Below are 25,876 nucleotides of genomic sequence, written 5' to 3'. Positions count from 1 at the left end.
AACATGCCTTGCATTCCCTTCAGTCTCTTTGGAAAACTGATTCCAGCCCCATAAACATGCTGCTTCTATGGCTAATGCACGTCTCCACGTCTGTTCAGTCTGCCTGAAAAATGAGTTGGCATACTCCCCATGAAGAATAAGGTGTTGGACTCGGGAGAATGGTAAGACATTACTGTCATGCACTATAGATCTTGGCACAAGATTTTCTGGTAACAGCACTATGTTGTTGTCATGTATTGTAATGTGACAGGGTATTGGAATTTCCCCCTTTCATTATTAACTAGCACTTCGAATCCTCTAAGCAACTGTTAATTTTGTGGCATACATTACTTATGAAATATATTTTAGCTGTCTTTTTAAACGGATATATGTTAGTAATCTTTTTCATTTCCTTTGACAGTTTATCATACAATTTTATTCCCTGATAGGAAATGCTGTTTTGAGGTTTCTTTGTTTATTTTTTTCTTGCTAAATGTGAGCCCAAATTTGGTCTTGTTCCACAATTGTACCACTGTTAGTGAACGACTTACCTGTATGTATCTATTGGCAAGAGCAATGAGAGATCCTGCAGTAGTTGCACACTAAAAAAATTACTCAAAATTACTAAGAAAAGTTATTAAAAAACCAAGGAACATGCGCATTAAATCAGAAATCAGTAATTCTGACAACAGAACTTAAGGCTATATGGAATGGCGCGAAACTAGAGACAGGACACTCATTCAAAAAAGAGGATAACATCACTATTGCATTAAATGGAAGCACTGTAAATTATGAATCACAGGTAGCAAATGTATTTAATAATCATTTCTTAAATAAATCAAAAATATATGGACAAACAACTGATACAAGAGAAAAATCATAGCAGTATGTTGAAAAAGTAACTCTTATAAAATTATCAACTTTGCCCTCTGAAACAAAGAAAATTATGTATTCTCTCAAAAATAAAAACTCATCTGGGTTTGAAGGTGTTTACAGCAGCATACTAAAGATTAGTTCCATATAATAAGCCCTGTCTTATATGAAATATGTAATACATCACTAACTTAAGTTATTTTTCCAGAGAGATTGAAATATGCCATTGTTAAAACCCTCTGTAAGAAAAGTTATAGGTGAGATGTCAGTAACTATTGACCTGTTTCACTATTGACCTCATATTCAAGAATATTATCCCAATTGAGCAACTGTAATATGCTCTGTAAATCATAGTTTGGATTTCAGAATATAATTTACACATTCACTCACCAAATTTTACAAGTATTAAATAACAAAATAGCATTGATTGGTGTTTTCTGTGATCTAGCTAAGGAATTTGACTGTGTGATTGCAATAGTCTCTGAGATAAACCGAGTTTTATGGGATTGATGGCATGGCCAACCAATTGATAATGTCATTTCTAACTAAAGGAATGCAGAAAGTTGCACTTAGTAATTCAACCAGATGTAAGGAGGGATGATTCTTCTATCCAGGGAAAAATGATTTATGGGGTTCCACAAGGCTCAAGATTAGGTCCACTATTGTTTCTCATATATGTAAATGTTCTTATGTCTAATCACAACAAGCAGATGACACTAGTATTGTAATCGATCCAAGCATACATATAGAAACAGAAGAAACGGTAAACAAAGTTCTTAAAACTGTCATTAACTGATTTTCTGTGAATGATCTCACTCTCAATTTTAAAAAGACGTGACATCCAGTTCTACACATCTAAGGGTACTACCCCAATGATAAGTGTAACAATTGGTGAAGAAATAATAAATAGAGTGCAAACTTCTAAATTTTTAGTTGTCCATATCAATGAGAATTTAAACGCAAAGAAGATTTTTTTTAACTCCTAAAACAACTTAGTTCAGCCACATTTGCACTTAGAATCACTGCAAGTCTTGAGGAGAGACAGATCAGTAAGTTGACATTTTTGCATATTTTTCATTCAATGATGTCAAATAGAATAATGTCCTGGGGTAACTCATCATTAAGAAAGAAGGTCTTCATTGTTATGGCCTTTTCCTCAAGTTTAAAAACTTTACCCATATTTTGTGTCTTTAATCCACAGAAAAGAACCCCCATAGCTAAGAATTGCATGTATGTAGGAATAATATGTCATCACAAGACCTTGGCTGTTACAAATCGATGGTAGAACCCTAAGAGTGTAACATGCTGATGACATTCTTTTTACCAATATCTTTGTGTGTTCATTTCAAGTGACAATCAGAACTTTGTGTTTTTCACACAACCTGAAGCTTTATTGTCTGTGCTTAACTTGCCTCTATGACTGAGATTGCTAATGTATGCCGTGCAGTGGCACGGGACTCGGAGGTAAGTTGGTTTGAAGCCTGCTGGTGGATGAAATTTTCATTGCCAGTATTTGGCTGGCAAAAAGAGAGCTGGTGATGTAAAATTCCTAAATCACCAGTTTTTGTGCCAATTCCCTGGATTAAATTCCACCAAACCTTTTCACAGTGTCTCATGAATTGAGGACACATGACACTGTTGATTGTGATCCATCCATTGGATGGGGATGTTAATCTTGTCAGCTCCCGTAATGCTATTTGAGAGGTCAGGCTATGAGTCAGCACTGGGTTTCACTCTCTCCTTTCTCTCATCATCATACAACACTAACATAATACTGCACTATACACACATCTACTCCACTCACCTACACTCTGCAAATACACATACAACACAGCTCTCTCATAACTCCAAATAAAGGGGCCAATGTATGTAGAGGAAGAACACCCTTTGGAATTTAGTGGTTGAACCCTCCCTGTAGAATTTCCCAGCTAAAAATGCCATATGACATTTAATTTCATGTAATCTGTGCTTAATGGAACAGAGTTGTTTTCCCTCTTGGTGATGAAGTGCATGTTGTATGTTTTCTTTATATTCAATGTTAATTTATTACCTACTGTCCAATTGTAAACCTCTTTGATGCTTTCAGTTGCCTCCTTCATTAGAAGTTCTGGTGTTTTATCAGTGGTAGTGACGTCACTGTAATCAGCAAAGATAACTTTTTCTCTGTGTCTTATACTGCCTGGAAAGTCATTGCTGTGTGTATTAAGAGCAGAATTTGACTCAGTATACTATCTTGATGCACACCTGTGTATATATGTTTCTTGTTTGACACTTGTTTAGTTAAAAGTGTATCATCAGCAGATATGTGAACTCTCGGTGTTTTTTTTTTTCACCATACTTTTCCATGGAAGACTGGAACCACTCATTTGCTATTCATCATACTCCTAGTGCTTCTAGTTTGTTTAGTGATATTTTATGGCCAGTAGTGTCAAAAGCCATGGCCAAGTCTAAGACTATGCCTGTGAAACAGTCATCTTTGCCTAGATCCTCAAGTACCATTTTCGTGAACTCTGCAGTGAACAATATTGTACTTCTTCCACATTGTAAACCAAACTGTGCTCTGTTAGAAGGTTGTATTTATGCCTGTAACTAGTTATTCTGTCTTTTGTGACTTATTCAATTAATTTTGAGCACACTGATGTTCTCTGTAGGTAGTATTTCCAAAAGCATACGTAACCAAGGCAACTAATGTAAAGGTATAAAATAAAGAGTAAAACATCTTTATATTTTTATGCTGTAACTTGACAGTTTTATATTTTTGTACTTTTGCTTTACATTTAAAATATTGCTGCATGCAAAATGTCATCCTACGTGGTGTAGCAGCTATAGTCGCCGGTTGGTGACAATGGTTGATTCCTGCAGTTATTTATCATTTTAAGATTTGTGATTTCTAGAAGATTCTGGGACTTACTTATACTCCCTTTGTCAGAAAAGTTCAAGGACAGGTTTTTAATAAAATAGAACATTGCACTTACGAGATAATGAACCTAGCTCTTCATCGAAGTAGTCCCCTTGACTATCTCTACACAGCTGCCAGTGTTTCTGGAGGTCTTGGAAGCAAGCAGGAAAATTTTCACAGCAGTGCTTGTAAGCTCATTTGTCACAGTGTGATAGATGCCTGTGATATCTCAATGAAATTTTTGTTTCAGTCACCTTTTCACTTGTGGAAACACAAAAGAATCACAATGCGAGAGGTTGGTTGAGTATGGCAGATGTGGGATGACAGTGACAGAAATTCTGGCCAGATACTCAATAACAGATAAAGCATTATGGGGTCTTGCATTGTCGTGCAGTAAGAACCAGTCCTGAGAATTCCTGGGAATACTAGAAGTCAGGGCAGCGATGCCAAATTGCTTTTTGAAACGTTTCAAGATTTTGATGTAAAGAATTTGGTTCACTGTTTGACCTGGAGGAACATACATATCGTGAACTAGTCCTTTACAACTGAAGAGTGCAATCAGCATTGTCTTTATTCTCAAAGGTTGTCATTTGACTATTTTGAGTCTGGTGATCCATGAATCCACTATCCCGCACTCCATGAATCCACCATTCTGCGCTTTGAAACTTTGTGTGAAGATCATACTGGTAGCACAGACTTTCATCCTCAGCCATAATCTTTGACAGAAATGTGGGATCACATCCGGCTCTATCCAGTAGTTCCATAGAAATTCTTTGTCTTTCCTCTTTCCGTTCATCTGTTAGTGTGTGAGGGATGAGTTTTGCATTAAGTTTCCATTTCCATAAATATTTGTGTAAAATCTTATGGCAACCATCACAATTCAAATTAAGTTCTTCCAATATCGCACGCACAGTTACGTGACGGTCTTCTTGCAATAACTGCCTTACATGCTCAACGTCTGTACTATAGATGGGTGCCCAGCTGTGGGATCATCTTGCACTGAATCTCTGCCTTCACAAATCCTTTTGTGCCACTCGAAAACACTATTTCATGAAAGCGCCTTGCCTGCATATGCTTACTCAATCATTGTCCACGTTTCATTAGAGGTTTTCCCGATCTTCATGAGCTAAATGCGGAACTTAATGTTCACTCTTTGCTCACAATCGGCATCCATTGTGTCACTGTAACTATTGCGCCAAGAACCCAAACAGTGTGTTGCTAAGCACAACCCAGCAATCTAGTGAGTTTGCATGGAAACATGACCAAGGTCATTTTAAGGACACAAACCCACCAGGTAACACACAAACATTTCTTACTCTTTAGTATTTCAAACTCAGAAATAAAAAAAAAGGAACTGTCCTGGATCTATTTTGACAAAGGGAGTATTTTTGGGATACTGTAATATGGTAGAACATTCTTTATATGTATAAACAGGAGGACTTGCTGCTGAGGCAGGAAGTACAGATCTGTGTATGCTTCATGTGTACTCAATAAATGTGCTGTCAGTGTGAAATGTTTGTTGTGGTTGATGGCTATTTCCTTGCAAGTGATACTGTATTATGGATTCTATGTTACAAAGTTTGGTGGCTACACTGGCTAAGTTATATGTCGATACCACCTTAGCTCTGACAAAGCAGTGCAAATGCCGCTGCCTTCGTGGGCAGGACCACACATACCAAATAATGGTTGAGTCAGATGCACATCAGCTAGCAGTAATGTTTTCAGATGATGCTGGCCAGGATCTGACTAAATAGCTAAAGGGTTTTGACTGTGTCACTAAGTGCAACAGGTGGGATGACATGACCTACCTTGCCAGTGTCTACTTTTACTTGAATGCTACCACCCAAGAGTGATTCATCAACAATGTGGAAATGCTCAAGAGCCGGAAAAAATTTCAGATGGAAATTAGGAGACAATTAGCATATGCACACTGAAGTGCCAAAGAAACTGCTATAAGCATGTGTAATCAAATACAGAGATATATAAACAGGCAGAATACGGTGCTGTGGTCGGCAACGCCTATATAAGACAACAAGTGTCTGGTGCAGTTGTTGGATCAGTTACTGCTGCTACAATGGCAGGTTATCAAGATTTAGGTGAGTTTGAACATGGTGTTATAGTCGACACACAAGTGATGGGACACAGCATCTCTGAGGTAGCGATGAAGAACTTTCCCATACGACCATTTCAAGAGTGTACTGTGAGCATTAAGAATCCAATAAAACATAAAATCTCCAACATCACTGCTGGAAAACGATCCTGCAAGAACAGAACTAACGACAACTGAAGAGAATCATTCAGTGTGACAGAAGTGCAACCCTGCCGTAAATATCTGCAGAATTCAATGCTGGGCCATCAACGAGTGTCAGTGTGTGAACCATTCAACGAAACATCATCAATATGAGCTTTCAGAGCTGAAGGCCGACTGATGATTGCATGACACAAAGCTTTATGCGTCACCTGTGACAGTCAACTCCAACATTGGGCTCTTTATGACTGGAAATATGTTGCCTGGTCGGACAAGTCTCTTTTCAAATTGTATCGAGTGCACTGGCATGTACGGGTATGGAGACAAACTCATGAATCCACGGAGCCTGCGTGTCAGCAGGGACTGTTCAAGCAGGTGGAGGCACTGTAATGGTGTGGGGCGTGTACAGTTGGAGTGATATGGGACCCCTGGCATCTAGATACGACTCTTGACAGGTGACACATATGTAAGCTTCTTGTCTGATCACCTGCATCCATTCATATCCATTGTGCATTCCGACAGATGTTGGCAATTTCAGCAAGGACAATGCAACATCCCACATGTCCAGAATTGCTACAGAGTGGCTCCAGGAACACGCTTCCGAGTTTAAACACTTCCGCTGGCCACCAAACTCCCCAGACATGAACATTATTGAGCATCTTGTAACATGGTGTTCAGAAGAGATCTCCACCCCCTCATACTCTTACGGATTTATGGACAGTCCTGAACCCTGCAGGATTCATGGTGTCAGTACCCTCCAGCACTACTTCAGGCATTGGTAGAGCCCATGCCACATCATGTTGCGGCACTTCTGCATGCTCATGGGGGCCCTACACGATATTAGGCAGGTGTACCAGTTTTCTTTGACTCTTCAGTGTAAAAGATGTCACCACAACTGCGTCTTCATTAGATGGTGACAGCAAATTGAGGCAGTGCACTTGAAAAGTGTACAAAGAAGGATTTTCAACATATTTCTAAATATTGTTCTGATGACAGTCATGGTAGAAGACCATCAAGATCTTGCATTGATAATATGACAAATAGCCAGAGATAAAAGATTTTTTGACATCTGTTGGTGTTGAATTCGTACAGCCAAAAGTAACGGCGATGAATCTCAAACCCAGTCTCCCAGTGAAGTGTCATTATTAATTCAAAAGAGATTTGCTGATCATCGATACTGATCTCTTCAAAACAGGCCGTAATGGAGGAGTGGTGTTAGAAACCATCAGACTTGTGCTACAACCATCAGTCAAAGTTCTTGATGACACAAATACAGCCAACTCCTTCACCAGTTTGATCAGCATACAGAAAAATACACACATGGAGAATGTAGGACAGTACACCAGTATATTTTCATTATGTACACCCTGGATATGTTGTATCCTAGCATAAAGAAAGAAGAAGAGTGTTCAGCGACTATTCCACAAGAAGAAATCGAATGAAAAGGTAGTCCTATGCTTGCCAGATAACTACAGCTGACCTGAAGGGTGAAGCCTTCACTGTTTGCATCACTTTCAAAACTACTACAACCATTCCCTGCTATTATATGCAGGTTCCAGCCACTTGCCCAGTCACCAAAATCAGAGAAATTAAATGAAGCAGTCATTTGTGGATATCAGGCCATCACAGCTGAAAGTCCTTAATGGGCAGCAGTTGCTGATGTGTTGTGAAATCACATCAGTGATCAACCTGTTTGGCTAATAGTCAACTCCATGCCATCATATTCTCCTTTTTCTGTTTTGTGATTTGTATTATAAAATACCATTATCTTAATGAAAGTGCACTTGAAACCTGCTCCTCTCATATGCAATAAGATGATTGCTCAGAATGTATTTTCATTTAATTATAGATTACAAGAGGTATAATACATGCAATTATCTTTTACCCATACTGCACACTACAACTTGAGCATGTAGCATTGAATTTTTTAGTTAATTTGTGTCATACCACATTTATCTTTTTTTCTTGTATGAAGTAGAGTGACTTTATTGATAGTGTTGTAATCTTTTAATGTAAGTGCTGCCCCACACTTTATGGTAATCTTGGGAAAGTTCTGACAACAAAGAATATTGCAGCTGGTCCATACAAAACTAGTCACTCATATGAAAATATGACAAGCTGAAAAAATTCTTAATTTTAAATATATAGTTGAATAATGGTTGATGTGCATGCACAGTCAAGTACAAATTTTTGAAAATTGTTCCAGGTGCTGGTTCAAGGCTGGGAAATTACTGAAGAAAATTTAGAAATATTTCTTAAAACTGTTCAACAGCAGCTTCTGGAGCTAGAAAACATTGTGGCCGAAGTAGCGGGTATTGCATATGAAAGAGTGGAAACAATTAGAGTATGTAATGTAGTTACTAGAATCAGTAATTGAAACAACTTTACCTTGTGCTTATATTTTTGTGAGAAGTTTTAGAATTGTTGTAGGAGAAGGCAGCAGCTCATTGTATGGGGAGGATAAGTGTAAAGGCGCATCAGAGGAGGTCGTTGACCACTGTAGCTCAGCTATTGAACTTGGGTTCACTACCTTTCTTGGGTGATTGACATGTTCAACAGAGCAAGTTTCATAGTCGAGCTACTGAAATTAGCACCCTTTTTTATATGCCGATGCACTACCCCTGCAGTTTCTGTATGGTGAATGGTTGTCTTTCCTCATACCAATTTTTTCTGTAGAATAAGAAACTGTGTGATTCATATGTTAGCAGTGCCGTTTCCTTACATCTAACATAATAATGAACTTTTGTGCTATCTTCTTTATGCATACACTTCAAACTAATATAATTTCTTTTCCACAACACACTCCATGTCTCTTTTCACCAGCTATCAGTACCAAATGGCAATTATTTTTACCTTTACTTTGTAGGTTCATTTATAATGATGTGCAGTATTTATTGTTTCATTTTTAATAATGATATACAATATGCAATTGAGTTGTACACATGACTGTGGGCTGACCACAAGGAGCACTCAGAAATAAACATAAAATTGCAAACTTCTCAAAGCATGAATTTCTACAGCCAGAAATGAAGAGATGACACTGGTTTCATATTTAAGGACTGGAATTCAAATCCATATCAAGCAAACCCAGTTTAAAATTTCTCCAATGTCCTTAAATAATTCTAGAGAAACACTGAGAGTGTATCTTCAATGCAATGGCCGAGTCCCTTCCAAATCCTTAGCCAAGTAAGTTAATGCTTAATCTTTATTGGCATAAATATTTTGAAGATCATATCAGTGCTATAATGGATGCTATAAAAAATACATGTAAGTCAAAGGTTCTGTAGAGATGTGTTTTGATTTATAAATCATCAGATTAATCAAGGTTAAGGAGAACATGTCACACACAGGTTTGGAGTCATGTGTCTTACGTATAAGACAGTATGAAAATTTTGTGTTTTATGAGTAAAATATATGGCCCCATTCCTTTGAATGGTGTGTTCTCCTTAATCTTAAGTGATCTGATGCTGTATAAACCGAAACACGTTATTAGAGGAAGTAGTCACCACACACTCTGTGACTTGGACGTATTTTTTATAGTGTCCATTACAGCACTGATACAACCATCAAATTACTTAAAAATGGGTGCATACCTCTTATGTGATTTCACACCATACCTGTTATGGCATAAATATTGCCATACATGACTATAGCCTTCCATCAAACCCTAATCTATGTTCCGAGTGGTTAATGCTTAGTCTGGAAAGCTGTGGATGTGACTGAGAAAGAAATAAAACTGTGAAGAAATAGGATCTAGGATGTAATAGGTTTGGAGATAAGAGAATGGAGAGACAGAAAATCCACAAGCCCAAATGTGGGTGAATGTATTGAAGCACGCTAGCAAGAAAATGATTGTGGAAAGTAAAAGTATGAGGGCATTTCGAAAAGTAAAGATACAATGACCCGCAGTCCTTAAATAGAACATTTATTTAGAAAACGTCAGTTACATCTTATTAACTGGATTATTTGTTATTTTTCGACATAATCACCCCCGTTATCCAAACATTTGTTAAGTTGGTGCACAGGCTTTTGTATCCCACAGCCATAGAAGGTTGCTGCCTGTTGTCGGAACCACATTTCAACTTCATCTTTGATCTCTTCATCATTGTGGAATGATTTTCCACCAAGGTTTGACTTCAGGTAATGGAAGACATGGAAGTCGGTGGGTGCAAGGTCTGGTCTGTATGGCAGATGATCCAATACATCCCATTTGAATTGTTTGAGTAGTGCTTTGGTTACGAGTGCTGTGTGAGGCCGAATGTTGTCATGAAGCAAGTGGACTCCACTTGTCTCAGCATTCCTCTGTGTTTGTTTTGAATTGCCCTTCAAAGACGTTTCAAAGTCTGGCAATATGCAACAGCATTAATTGTCATTCCAGGAGGCATAAATTCCAACAGAAGAATGCCTTGTCTGTCCCAAAAAACAGAAGCCATGATTTTCTTCACTGAAATCGACGTTTTGAACCCACGTCTCGTCACCTGCCACAATGTGATCAAGGAACTCATCACCTGCTTCAGCATAGCGTGAGAGGAAGTCGAATGCAAAGCCCATCCTTTTCTTTTAATGTTCTTCTGTTAACAGTTTTGGAACCCAGCACGTACACAATTTCCTGTACCCTAACTTGACAATCACAATGTCATAAAGAGTTGTCATCGGTGTGATCTGATGCAATTCGTTCAATGTGAGACGTCTATTCACACGAATTGCTTCCTCCGTTCTCCGAAGAAGGGCATCAGAGATCACAGATGGCTGACCTGTTCTTTGTTCGTCATGAACGTTGGTCCTACCTTCAGAGAAATGATGACACCATTTTGTTACATTTTGTCGATTCATAATGTTCCCATAAACAGAAACAATTTCTTTGTGAATATCCGCTGGTCGCTGACCTTTTCCATAAAGAAAACATATGACTGAGTACACTTCGCATTTGGCGGGATTCTGAATCGGCAGAGCCATTTTAAACACGAACTACTCCAACCAGAAGCAATGTTCAACTGCCGAATGACTGCGAGGAGAGAGCTAACGGTTCAAGGTTAACACCAGTGTTGCCAACTTGCTCGCCAAAACTCTTCTGTTCCTCTGGCGTACGGTGTATCTTTACTCTCCGAAATACTCTCGTATTAGGAGGGGACGACAAGTTAGTTAAGGGATGATGATTTGGGTAGAATTGGTCATATATTGTACATGCTGGAGGAAGATGTGTTTTATAATGAAAATAAATGTTTGCAGTATTGTAAACCAGTAATGTCTTGGGGTGTGAGCCAAGTGACAGAGTTGTTGCAAGAGCAAACCGATTTTCATGCTATAGAACACATTCATCAGTGATAATGAATTTTTGTTAACAAAATCAAAGTGTCTGTGTATGGGTAGACCTCCGTCTTGTGTTCAGTGGTTATCACATCAACATAGTCCTGGATATTTTTAGTAATGAAAAGTTTGATTTTGTTTTGAAGTGTTGGTCACACTGTTTTCTAATTTTATTGGATACAGCGACAGGAAATGCAGAGGGATGGTGGCAAAAGGTGTGAAGTGTGGAAGTGGTGTACAATTTCATCAAAGCCAATAATAACATTTTATTTAGTTTTATTTATTTGTTTATCCTGGCAAATTTTTGGTACATATATGGGGAGAATTAGCTGCTAAGTAAGTCTCTAAATGCTTGTACTGTTCTTCATTGGTAGGTTACTTTGTAAATGGTGTGGTTGCAGGCATAAGAGAAAAGATATAAAAGATAACGGTCTGAAATTTTGGGGGAAGGTCAGCTGAATTAGTTTTTTGGCAAGGTTTTATTTAAAAAATCTTGTCTAGAAACTTGTTGCTACACAGGCCCAACATAAAAATTAATAAATACTAACACGTGCAGGTGTGGAGTGTGGCAGTCGTACAACTTGTACATCATCCTCGCTGCAATATCTGCATCAGTATGAATCATCTTTATTTCCATTGCTACACATAGTTTTTGAACAGTATAAACAACAATATTGGTACCAACTACACTGGAATATCTTCATAAATTTTTCAAGTCAATAAGCTTTACCAACAGCCGTTTACTTTAGGATATTTTATTTTATTTTAAACGCAACCAGTTTTGGCACTTCATTTTGCCATCTTCAGGCCCCGGCATAATAAAGGAGTATATATGTAGTAATATAAGGATGTACAAATCAAGTTTACAAGTGACAGGTAATCATAATACTGCTTAAACTTAAAAATGATGGAAGTATTAGCATTAAATCAAATCTATGTGTACATCCAGCACAATAGACTAAAACATGTGTATATGTTTGTTAGAAGCAATAAACCAAACCTCTATGTATATCCAACACAATAGACTAAAACAAGTATACATATTTGTTAGTCATAAAACTATTCAACATCACAGATTTACTAGGAAGCATGTAAACTCATTAAAAAGATCAGCACTAGACAGCGTACAATCAAGAGCTCCATAGAAACAAAGCTCGTCATTTTTTTATTTCTTTTATTTTTATTTATTTTTTTTTAAATAATAAATCCTATAATATTCTTTTGGATGAGGATCCGCCTAGCATATATGAGTACCAATTTTCATTTAATGTAAAATGTCACACAGTAAGCTATGAGTTACAATAGTATTCATATTTACAGCCTAGGCAATATCATGGATGGTAAGACAAGTAGCTGTCACACCATCAAAAATAACTTGACACAAAATGGCAATCGACATATTAAGAGAAAATAGTATGCATAGCAAACACTAAGAATATGCACAAGAATTTTGTGGCCTAGATTGTACAGTAAATCGGAATAAAAGGTACGATTGGTTTTCTTTATATCACTTAACAGGTCGGCATTCCCACAGCGAAACAAATAAACAAGAAAGTCAAATCCTACGTAAGGAAGGTGAATCCTATAAGTTCACAGCGGACAACTTCATACAATTTCACTGGGAGTATAAGGCAATACCTAACATGACCTATCTATAGATGACCATCTATATACTAAGACATAGCAAGTTGTGTCGCGATAGGTAACGTGGGTACAGATAAATAAAAGGTAAATGAGTGTGCGAAGACCATTATATTATCGAAGTTGAAGCCCATAAAGCTATCTCCATGAATACCAAAACTCATCTCTAGTAAGAACATCATAACATACTCCCTGAACTGTATGGAGAATGGAGAAGTAAGGACAACACTGATAAACTAACCGGGTCCTAATCATACTCTTTAGGTATAGTCAAGACTTACTGAATATCCACAAGTGAATTGGGGAATGTGTCAGTTTGGGTCTAAAAAGTAACAGGCATTATAAGGAAGCATTAAATGCTTCATTGTCCTAAGTGTCCTAATTGTAATTCATAGCTTACTGTGTGACATTTTACTTTAAATGAAAATTGGTACTCATATGCACAAGGCGGTTCCTCATCTAAAAGAATATTTTAGGGTTTATTATTAAAAAAAAAAAAAAAGAAAAAGAAAGAAAAAGACCAGCTTTGTTTCTATGGAGCTCTTGATTGTATGATGTCTAGTGCTGTTCTTTTTAATGAATTTACATGTTTCCTAGTAAATCTCTGATGTTAAATAGTTTTATGACTAACAAATATGTACACATGTTTTAGTCTGTTGTGCTGGATATACAAAGAGGTTTGGTTTAATATAGCACTCCGTCTTCAAGCCACAAGTGGCCTACCCAGTCATAATGATGGTATTCTTGACCAAAGCTGCTACTATTCGGTTGAGTAGCTCCTCAATTGGCATCACGAGGCTGAGTGCACCCCAAAAAATGGCAACAGCACATGGCGGCCTGGATGCTACTAACAAATATATACATGTTTTATTCTATTGTGCTGGATGTACACATAGATTTGATTTAACAGTAATACTTCCATCTTTTTTAAGTTTAAGCCGTATTATGATTACCTGTCACTTGTAAACTTGATTTGTACACCCTTATATTACTACATGTACACTCCTTTATTATGCAGGGGCCTGACGATGGCAAAATGAATTGCCGAAACTGGTTGCGTTCAAAATAAAATAAAATATCCTTAACTATATGGCTGTTGGTAAAGTTTATTGAATTGGAAAGTATGTACCAGCCATGTGCCCTGGCCATAATGTACCGACCGAGACAGTCTTCATAAAGGTGAATGTGCCACGTTAAGTACCAAGTTGTAGTAACAGAGATGTTTCTCTCCTTGTCACTCATAGAAACTACCTTGAAACCATTCTACCTTGATATACTGCCTCAGATGTCATCACCTTTCTCATCCAGAGATAATTTTAGTCTGGACAACAGAACTGCAGCATAAATACTTCTTTTCTCCAGCAGTATAATTGTATTTTTTTCTCCAGCAGTATAATTCTATACCCCTATGTATTTTCCATGCCAATTCAGTTTCAAACAGATTATTGTAGATACCAATTTTTTATTTCTGGACTTTGAACGTCATTTGAAAGTACCAGTTCTTTACCTGAATCTTGCACCGTACCATCTAAAATTGGAATGTTTAATACCACTGTGATGAACTACTGCAGTTTCTTTGTTTGATCATCATGAAATTTTTTTCATAACTATCTATTTCAGGAATAATTCACGTTAATTACTACCTCCCAACATTACTACAGAATTGTCTAAAATTTGCTATGCACGACCATAACTGATATTTTTAATCATCATTCTGTCATAAGACTACCACTATGATCTGAATTGATCTAGTTCTCAAGAACCATCATTATGTGATAAATCAAAGAGCACAATGAAACATTAGATATTTTTAGCATTCAGTTAGAGTTTGGTGACTATTTCACTATGTCATCCTTATAAAATAAGTTTGGTAGATGCTGCTCATACGAAGGAATCACTATCATAGTTTTCACATAGTTTTGTTGTATTTGTGAAAGAAATTAAACAAAAAAATAAATTTTTCAATACACAGGCTGAATCTGAAAAACTTGTTGGGGGACTGTTTGAGGAAAGCAGTGAAATGATGCAGCCACCAACTGCTCACATTCCTATGGTTAGTCCAGATTTGGGATTTATCAACATGTTACGTTATGCCATATTGGCACTGAGGCTACTTCCTGACTCCAATTCTTCAAGTAAGTATGTTTTCCAAATCATATGTTATACATTTCTTTTACAGTTGAAGCCATTGTTTTCTTTTCTTTTTTCTTTGAAAGTTAATTTTGTCTTCCTAGAGAGTTTCTTAGTCCAGATTCAGGTTCAAATTTCATAATATTACAGAAAGGCATCTTAATTGCTTTAGGACAAACACCCATTTATTTATGTCTTGTTTGTTGCTAATGAAGTCCTTTGTTTTTCATCAGATGCTGTTGTTCATAAGACATAGACTTGACATGTTTGACAATGCAGTAATTTGATTGTTTTAAGTGTTTTTACCTATATTAATAATTTGGTGTTTAGAATCGCCTTGAACTGTAATACACATAAATTTATTTGTTTTCTTGTGTAGGGAACTGTTACATTAATTGTGTGTCCAATTACTCTGGGTCAGCATTTCATGCTTTGTAAACATGTGTGGTGTATTGCTTTAAGTTAATTGCTACAAATATATGTATGTTTTATAAATATGCCATCTGGACCTCTCCTCCAACAACTAGGAGATTTTAATAAATTAAAAGTTGTCTTATCAATGGCATTTTGTCAGTGACCACTCACATATATACATATTAAAGGGCAAGATTTTAAGAGTGGTTTCGTGCCTTATGGAGTTGTAATGGGATAAGTTGTTCATTTGTCCCTGCCAAATGCACATAGGTTCTTTTTCCATTTTCTAGCTACATATTCTGTCTAACTTTTACCATTTATAATGTCACTGTTCCTTCACTATTAACCTCCCAGTATTGAAAGGGAATCATGTGAATTACCTGCAACCTGAGACGTTGGTAGGACAGGCCATACTGGTGGTGGCAGGAATTGATGGGGTCAGAGGAGGGAGGGTGGTCTGCTATCTAGGTCAGGGAAAGACTGTTATCAAAAACTACTGGTTTGTGGAAACTATTTCATGTTGACATGTAGACCTCCAAATCATCAGAGGGAAGATATGGAATGGCACAATCTGAAACAGCATCAAGCCAGAGCACAGATAACAATGCTCTTGAGAGTTCTTTAATGATCATTATTATCATCATCATCATCATCATCATCAACAACAACAACAACAACAACAACAACTGTAACTGTTAAATACCTTTTCTACTGAGTTTTGTGTTCTCCATATGACTTGGATGTTTTTATTCATATTGTATGGGTCTATAATAGTATTTTTGGCTTTCAGTATACCTGCTGTGCCAACAGGAATAGTTTTGCAGGTTAGCTGATGAGAGTATCTATTTGATACTAATTAATACAGACTGAAGCAAGCATTCATTTTTCGCAAAGCTCTTCAATCTAATTACTATAACTGAAGAATTAACAGAACAAAATACACATTCTCTGAGGGGAGCTCCAATCCTTCATAGAAAACGTTCAAGCAGAAATTGTTATCAGAAAATCAAAAATGATTCCAAAATGATTTACATGACGCATCTGCATGGTGCTAAAAGTGACAATTAACCATAAAGGTCCTCCCCATATGTTCTAAGAAAATCCATTAAATTTCCACACACAGTAAATCACAAAAGAGACTGCCTGTACAGTACTCGTCTGTCCTTTCTGGAGTATTACTCTGCAGTATGGGATCCTTACCAGGTAGAGTTCTCAGAGGCCATCAAAAAAGTTCAAAGGAAGACAGCTTATTTCGTGTTATTGCAAAATAGGGGAGAGAGTACCACAGGTATGATAAATAAGTTGTGATGACAATAATTAAAACAAAGACATTTCTAGCTGTGGCGAGATCTGTTCACGAAAACATGATCACCAACTTTCTCCTGCAAATGCAAAAATGTTTTATAAGCTCTTACTTACATAGGGAGATAAAATAATAGAAATCCAAGCTTGCACAGAAATAGTTAGGGTTTCATTTTTCCCACATGCTATTTGAGAGTATAACAGTCGAGAAATAGCTTGAAAGTGCTTCTATAAATCTTGTGCCTAACAGTTAAATGTGGATTGCATAGATCTAGATAAATAGGGAATGAGGAATGTGGCATGTTACAAATGTAATATCAAGGAGAATGTGTGTGTCATTCTCTTAGAAAATTTTGACAAGTGACGTGAAGTCATCAGCATAGTCATTGCAGAAGTAATTAATATTTATTGAAAATGTGTTCTGGAAATGAAGGAAGTATCAGGGAAACACAAAGAGATCGTTGTATTTATTAAGGGCAAAAGTTTGAGGCTGGAGGAACTGTTGTTCAATAGGAAGATGTAAAGTTATCATTATCTTCATCCCTCAAAATTGTGTGTGGCTGAAAGTGATTACTGTGTGAAGTATATAAACAAATTTTTTAGCACTGAATTGTTCAGATGTCTATTTAGAATTAAGAGCAAAAATGGGTAGCAAATGAAGAATGCGGGAATGAGTAGAAATAAGAAACAAAAGAAGCTACAGTAGAAACAAGAAACAAAAGAAGCTATAATGGATTTGTCTGCTTACTTCAGGAAAACAGGAAATTGATAAATGGAAAAATAATGTGATAATATATACAATAATGATAAATGGAAGAGCCAGGAAATAAGTGCAGAAGCAGATAGCCAACTTTTTTTTCATAAAGTCAAAAATAGACAGTGAGTAGTTGGAATTAGTGAATATTCTGATTTTCAATATTATGTTGCTATTTCACATTATTGTGAGAAATTATTCTTGTTCGATGGATTTCTTTGCTTATGTCAAGTGCGTGGCCATTTCTTTTTTGGGTTTTCCAATGTTTGAAGAATTGCATGTTTGGCATCAGCTGTACAAATTTAGTCATTATTTTCTGCCAGTTTGAGTCATAACAACCACCTTCACAGGAAGAAAAATGCTGTACATTAGATGGATATGCAATTAAAGTTTCCATTGGATAAGTTGAATTGTATCTTTACAGAAACACATATAACAGGCTGTGATTTTGGTACCAGCATAAAATTGGTTTCACTATCGTTAAACAAATGATCATTAAGGTGGTAACACAAGGACTGACCACTGTTGATATGAGTATAACAAAGGACTTATTCATAAGTTTGTACAACTTCCTTCCTTCCTGTGAAGATGGTCACTATTATGAAAACTGGTAGGAAGTAAAGAATAAATTTGTACAGCTGATGGCAAACATGCAATTCTTTAAATACCTGACAGCTGTATCGAGTCACTCCAATAAACTGTTGTTTTTTTTACCAGCCTTCTGTAATCATTTTCCCATTGTAACCTCTGACTTCATTCATTTATCACTTCAACTCGTAGTCGCCTCACCCTTGTCCCTACTACAGAATTTCCATTTCTCATTCTGTTTACATCATAAGTACCTGCACAACCTTTGAACATACATAATGATAGTTTAAAAATGTATCTTTCCAGTGTGAAGATAGTTTTGCTTTTTGTAGTGATTTTTCTTTGGGGAAAAAAGAAAGTAATTTAAATAATTCAGGATATTAGTTAAGTTATTATGGAAATACAGAGGAAGTTGCAGAGAGAAGAATCCACCTACCATGTGTGCAGCAAAGTGGGCTGGTGGTGAAGGTGCAGGAGGGGGTGGGGGCTGTTCATTAGATATAAATTGAAAATGGAGGAAATATTTGTAAAAAATTCAAAGAGTGAACAAATTTTTCAGAACAATGTTCCGCATCACGGCTGTTATGCCTTAATGATGCCTCTCCTGATACTACATTAAGTTGTAAAAACATGTATTATTTTATTATTCATGTGTATCCTTTCCCACAGTTCTGCAATTTGCCTCATTTCTAATAAACTGCCCAAGTGCAACTTTGTGTTAGATACAATTTCTGCTGATCCCAACGTGCAAGCACATCTAACTATTATCTTCCTTATATAGTTTTTGTATTTAATATCTGATGGTAATGTACATTTTTTTTATTTCCCACAGATATTGTCATTCTTACGGATGGAATTATAGCAGTACCTGATGCACATGTCTTTGATTCTCTCATGAATCAGCTACGTGCAAATACAATACAATGTTCTTTTCTTCATGTGGGATCATTGTTCCATCCAGAGTGTTGTACAGGAATGGTTCCTGATGTGGACATTATGAGATTTATTGCAGAAGCTACACACGGTGTTTGTATGAACAATGTATCTGATTATGTAAGTTCATTTTAATTGAAGGGGTAGTGGATAATATTTGAAAACAGTCTCCAAGAACCATACACTGTTGTTAAAAATTTTGTAACAAACTGACACCAAATTAAGATGTCACATGTGCCTCATCTGTGCAAGGAGCCTATTAAAGAACCTTTCTTTGTTGCTGTCACTGAATTGGAATTTTTCAGAATGCTTAATCTGAGGAGTGGAGAAATATTCCTTTCAAAGAGTAAAACAAGACTTTGTATACAGTCCTTTTGTAGTGTTTTGCAGATACTTTGGTAGAACCAAATCCACTGAACATGAATAATTAGAATTGTAACTGAAATCAAAAGTCTATGATGTAATAGCTCAGAAGGTGCCTAGTTATTATCATCTAGAAATCAGTGAAGGTGGATGGGATAGCTTCTTTTGAAAGTGACATTTTAAATATTAAATCAGTATGCAAGGATATAATTACTACCGGTGGTTCTAACAAGGAAAAAAAAAATATCATTGATTACTTATAGAAACTTTAAATGCATCAGTCCATCTGCACTTGAGGCAGAGAAGCTAGGAAGGCAACGTCTTCTCCTGAATGGTCTGTCTCTGCAGAAAAAGGATATAGAATTCATCAGTTTGATGTAGAATACTTGATATCCTATACCAAAACTATTTTAAGTGACATTATGCCATCATTAGTGACTTTTAATTCCAAAAAAACAGAAATACAGAAAAATATGCAATGAAATTAACTTTAGAAATATTTTACAGAGGTGGTGCTGTACATCTTCAGTGAATGTTAAGAACTGCATTATGCAATACACAGCTGTAATGGTATATTTCTTTAGAGATGATCAATTTCGGTCGAAGATCAAACCATTATCAGTTCCAAAAACCACTTCAGTTATGCATTTGCATAATTGGAATAACAGTTATTGGTTGTACATTGCTCCATCATTGAAACTAGCTGTATGTACGTAACATTATGTCCATTTAACCTCAGATCCAGGAATGTTTGCAGGTCGGTCTCACCATGAGTCCATAGGTAAAGATGTCATCAATTATCACATCTTGATGACTCATCTATGAATATCTTCTCACAATTATATTTGACATAGTCCTATTCTGAATCCCATGCCACTTTCCATGATGTGGATCTCATCCTCACCGAAGGCCATCTACACACTTCCGTCCACATTAAACCTACCAACATACAGCAGAACGTACAGTTTGACAATTGCCATCCTTTCCATGTCAGACGTTCCCTCTCATACAGCTTTGGCATCCGAGGCAAACATATTTGTTCAGATGGAGACACTTTACAGCAATATTCCATCACTCTCACCTCACCCTTCACTGCACATAATCACTCCACCAACCTAGTTAAAAAGCAAATTTCCCGGGCCATCACATTCAATCCTGGTACTGCTGATCCCTCAACAGTATTATCTTGGTCTGGAATGTGTTAATGAGCTACTTCGACAGGGCCATGACATACTAAAATTGTGTCCTGAAACAAGATCCATTCTGTCTGAAATTTTGCCCACCACACCTAAAATAGCTTTCCGTCACCCTTCCAATCTCCGTAATATTCTTGTCAGACCCTATGCTCCTTCTGGACCCATCTCCTTACCTTATGGCTCCTACCCCTGTGACTGTCCCCACTGCAAGACTTGCCCTACGCACCCTCCTACCACCACCACCACCACCTATAATAGCCCTGTAACTGGCAAAACATATACTATCAAAGGGAAGCCACCTGCGAAACAACACGTCATGTACCAGCTATTATGTAAACACTATTCGGCCTTCTACATTGGCATGACTACCACCAAATTATCAATTAGGATGAATGGGCATAGGCTAAGAGGGTATACTGGCAACTCACAATATCCTGTTTCAGAGCATGCTCTACAACATGACATTCGTGACCTCGGCGCCTGTTTCACCACACGCACCATCTGGATTCTTCCCCCAGACACCAGTTTTTCAGAACTCCGCAGGTGGGAACTAGCACTACAATGTGTCCTTGGTTCTTGCCACCCACCTGGCCTTAATTTACATTAATTTCTTCCATCTCAGCATTTATTAACTGTAACTACTCTTTGCTTCACTCTGTTTTTGTTTTCTACGGCTTTTGTTGTCTTTCCCCTCTGGTTTTCACTGCCCCCTTCGACCTCTGTTACGTACAATGCACTTAGTTTTTCACTCGTAGTAACTCATGCATGATGTTTAAGCAGTAATCTCTGTCTGCATACTACCCTGCCTTCCACCTTTAACCTCTCAGGTTTTCAAATCTCATCCAATGCAGTCCCCAAAAATCAGTCTTTCCTTCTCATCCCCTATGGTAAGTCTCCCCTGATCGTGGTTCTGGGTGCCTTTCCCAAAATCTACCCCTTTTTCATAGACCTCTCCACTCCTTTTTCCTTCACCCTTCTTCCTTCCCCTTCAATCCTTCTGCCTGAAGAAGGAGCTACTGGCTCCAGAAGCTTGCCAATGTGTGTGTTCTGCCACCGCATGGTGAGTAGATTTTTTTTATCTATCCAGTTCTTGTAAATAATTGATTGTTTTTGTTGTTATGTGTATTGTATAATGCAATTCGTAACAGAAGTCAACTTTGTTTTCCACATTGTTGGTACCAGGCTACTTGTAGTATGAACTGTTAGTGTTTTGATGGACATTAATATGAAATAAGATGTACTGTGTAATTTATCTTGAATTTAAAAAAAAAAAAATATTTTGCTTAATTTTTTTACTAATTTGTACTTTCACTAAATGTAGACCCAAAATGGGAAATGATGAAAGTCCAAAATGTCAGAATTTAAAAAACCGGAAACAAACCACAACAGATTCACATTAACAATCAGTTTATTTGACGGAATGTAGATTATGATAATTTCACATCATTTGTTGCATCTAACAGAAAAATGTTGCAAAACTGTAATAAGAAACAAAGTATTACAGGTTCACATTAACAATCAGTTTATTTGATGGAATGCAGATTATGATAATTTCACATCATTTGTTGCATCTGACAGAAAAAAAGTTGCAAAACGGTAATACGTTTAGACTTAACGAAAGAAAATTTAGGTAAAGATATAAGTGTGTTGCCTAACTTCCTGGGAGTTGCTCACTGAATGTGCTCAGTATCGCCTCTGCTATTTTTGATCAGTAATAAAGACATCACTGACACAATGAGAAATAAAATTCCCTGTATTTCACGAAGAAAATTATCCTTTCTTCCCAGCACATAATTTGTTGGCCAATGTAAGGCAAGGAATATTTCCTAGGGTGAGAAAATCATGCAGTTTCAACACCAAAATTATACAGTATTTTATTTTATTATACTACACAGCTACATTCTGATGATTTCAGCTTACATCATGTATTCGTGATTATTCCTGAGAAACAACTGCCTGATTGTTTATTACATACTGCTTTCCTTGAATTCTTAGCACAATATTACACTTAATGTATCTCATTTTGCCTTTCCTTTCCATCATAAAACACTTGAGGCAAAAGGTTCACTTTGAAAGTAATTGAAATGAAGTAAAATGTATTATTGCTTGGTGCTTGAAGCAAAGCAAGCATTAAACAGTTTATAACATATTTAGCACCACAAACAGACACATTCGGTGCAGTCAGCATTCCTCATGTCATGAACAAAGGAACTTACATACTGCTATATCTAGGGGAGGTATTTTCAAGTGCAGGAAGAGACCTGGTACTTTCAAAATATTTAAACTTATTAGTCATGGCACATTTAGCAGTTTACATGGAGGGCAAAAATATCCAATTTTGGCACTTTCAGCATGTCACATTTCCAATCTTCACTTGTGAAAAATGTAGCTGCAAAATCATCACACAGGGTTAAAATCTATTTCAACACACTGTGATCAGTTGGCATCACCTAGGTATAGGTATTGCAAAATTAGGATTCTCTAAATATTTTGAGGAGGTGGTGGTGGTGGTGGTGGTGGTGGTGGTGGTGGTGGTGGGGGGGGGGGGGGGGTTGGTGATTTGTGCGCACCACCATTCCCTCATAATCATAAGCTCTGGACATGCTTCAGCGGCCACTATTAGGCATAACGGTGGAACATTGTATGTTATGGGGAGTGGTTTATTTGTTTAAAACTCAGATTGCAAGAATGAGTACATACGTCTAAGAAATTCTCAACCTCAAGGTTTCGTCATGCGTTGATGGGGTTGAGGGTTGTTGAGCTGATTTGGTTGTTATTGTACAATGCCTGGGACACCTGCAACACCTTACTTCTATTAGGCTTGCTCAGGTATATGGGATCTGCCTGAGATACCTGTCTTTTACTTAGCTTTCAAAAGATTAAAATTTATCATATTTTTTCAAGCATGATCCCTCCAGCGAGTGTAGTCAGCCATTGCTTGAAATGGACATTCAACCCTGTGCGTGAATTTGATAGCCTAGACCTCTACTGGAATTAAGAACTTAATCAAAATCTGGCAATGATAAACAGATAAATCTTAACTATTTCAGTATAACTGGCACACTGAACTGTTGGCTTGGTCACTCTACTATGGGTTCATAGAATCAAAATTCATAAACTGCCTGTGAACAAGAAGGGCAATTAAGATCCTAAGCAAGGCATGACATAATAGCTCTTGGTGTGAACCAAATTTCAACCCTAAGATAGAGTTGGAACCTGGTTTCTGAAGAAACGCAAAATTATATTACCTTTACCAAATAACATGGGAGTCAGTTTTAAGGACTGTTTTTTTTTTAACTAGATTTTTTTAGGAAATATTAGACAAACACTACAACTAAATGGCTGTACTCTCAAAACAATGGGATTTTCACAAATGCTCTTTGGTTTTACCTAATCATTCACACAAGACCCTGTTACCAAATGAATTACAGTATTTGGTACAGAATTACACGCAATCTTGAGAGTGTTGGAGCAGGCAAGTTACACCGAGAAATTTATCATCAATGTTTTGAACCCATTTATCCACATGTATCCAGCAGAGAAAGAAGTGCAGAACATCCAGGACTCCCTTCTCTACATGCCATAGTTGAGAAGGTACTGTCACTCTACTGGGCACTAGCAGATTAAGGGAGACAAATTAGTTGGTGTAACAGCCAAAGAAGCAGGTACAAGAAATCTCATGGTTGGATGTGACTCCCACCCCCCTTGCTCCTCTATATACCATCCTCTCACTGTTGGAGCAATCATGCATCAATACGAAGAAGAATGGTTAGAAGTAATGGAGATAAGTTGCAACTTGGAGAGTCAACTAATTGGATGTGGCATACCAGTTTCGAACTACTGGAGTGAGATGAAGTCCTTAGACAACTGTGAACAGGGCATAGTCTAATAATGGATGGTTTCCTGCTCAGGTAAGAAGCCACTCCATTGTGATATGCTTATGGTGTGCATATTTCAGGTTTCTATGTTTTGACAGACGTTTGAACAATCTGATTGGTTTAGTACATATGTCAAGGCAGATTTTAACTTGCTATCAGGACACACACACACACACACACACACACACACACAAAAAATGAGACGTTTGAACAATCTGATTGGTTTAGTACATACGTCAAGGCAAATTTTAACTTGTTATCAGGACACACACACACACACACACACACACACACACACACACACACACACACACACACAATGTTGTAAGTAGGTAGGAAAATCAAGCCATAGTGTAACATATAAAAGATGTTAAGTCTTATGAAATTCGAGTAACTGAAATAATTTAATGACAAAAATATTTTTTGTGTTTTTTGTTCATTTCATATTTTTTCTTCTTATGCATTGAAATAGCAGGGGGTTTCGTTTACAAAATGTATCCTGTATAAAGCTAATAGTCATTTTGCTACAATACTGTTAACAAAATCATCATTTTTGTGTCATAGAGCTGTTAACTGTATTCACTTTATTTGTCATATTTTTCTGTTGTCAGGAAATAAACACAGCAGCCTGTATGAATGTCTACCATAACGCATTTTTGACATGGAGCTTTTACACAACTTTTCCTTCTGTGCCATCAAATTACCACTCATCTCATGGAAATGTGCTCATCTGGAATACAAGGTATGTTCACCACATAAAGTACTATGCACTTTTTGATGATGATGTGCATAATTCTAGAAGCCATTTGTTATTCCCAAATTTGTCATGTGAGCGAATCAGATAGTTACATGATTCAGAAAAAGAAAGACCTACAGGACATTGAAAAGGAACAGGAAAAACAAGAGGAAAGTAAATAATGATTTACATTATTAATAGCCAATAAAAAAGGGCCTCATTTTCAGACGAAGTGATATTTTTCTGTACCTCAAGTAGTTTGATATAATGAGCCTTGAGTGTGTCATTGACAGACTATATCAGTCTGGAAATCATTTCTATTCATCTCCAAAATGAACTTATGTGTTTATGAAAATTAAAAATATGCCTGTATGATTTTCCTTAATTTCTTCATATTACTCAGTCACTTAATAACTCCAGGACTATCACTTTAATGATTCATTGTGTTAATGTTGAAGGCATTAAAACAAATGCAAGTAACCTATTCCAGTGAATCTGTGATGAGCTCTTCAGAATAAAAGTTAAAGTTTGTCATTTACCAAAAGGTGTAGCTTGGCCTATCACCAAATATTTGAAGATGATGTTGAGTCGCAGACAGGGACAGCAAAAACACTGCAAAACATGTAAGCTGTCGG

At 36.9% G+C, this 25,876-nt stretch overlaps 1 protein-coding gene across 1 annotated transcript in view; it reads left to right on the top strand.

Annotated features, from left to right (window-relative positions):
* The window catches only part of LOC126471205 (KICSTOR complex protein SZT2-like), a 199,769-nt gene that overhangs the window by 55,116 nt on the left and 118,777 nt on the right, over nt 1–25,876 (top strand). Inside the window, exons 6-9 of the mRNA XM_050099319.1 lie at nt 8,206–8,343; nt 14,920–15,082; nt 18,968–19,188; nt 25,117–25,247. Of these exons, the coding sequence (XP_049955276.1) occupies nt 8,206–8,343; nt 14,920–15,082; nt 18,968–19,188; nt 25,117–25,247 (653 nt within the window). The remainder of the gene's footprint in view (nt 1–8,205; nt 8,344–14,919; nt 15,083–18,967; nt 19,189–25,116; nt 25,248–25,876) is intronic.

The sequence above is a fragment of the Schistocerca serialis genome, chromosome 3, assembly GCF_023864345.2.
Source record: "Schistocerca serialis cubense isolate TAMUIC-IGC-003099 chromosome 3, iqSchSeri2.2, whole genome shotgun sequence".
Taxonomy (NCBI): domain Eukaryota; kingdom Metazoa; phylum Arthropoda; class Insecta; order Orthoptera; family Acrididae; genus Schistocerca; species Schistocerca serialis.
Note: the sequence above shows the minus strand (reverse complement) of the source record. Positions and strands in the feature narration are given on the sequence as shown.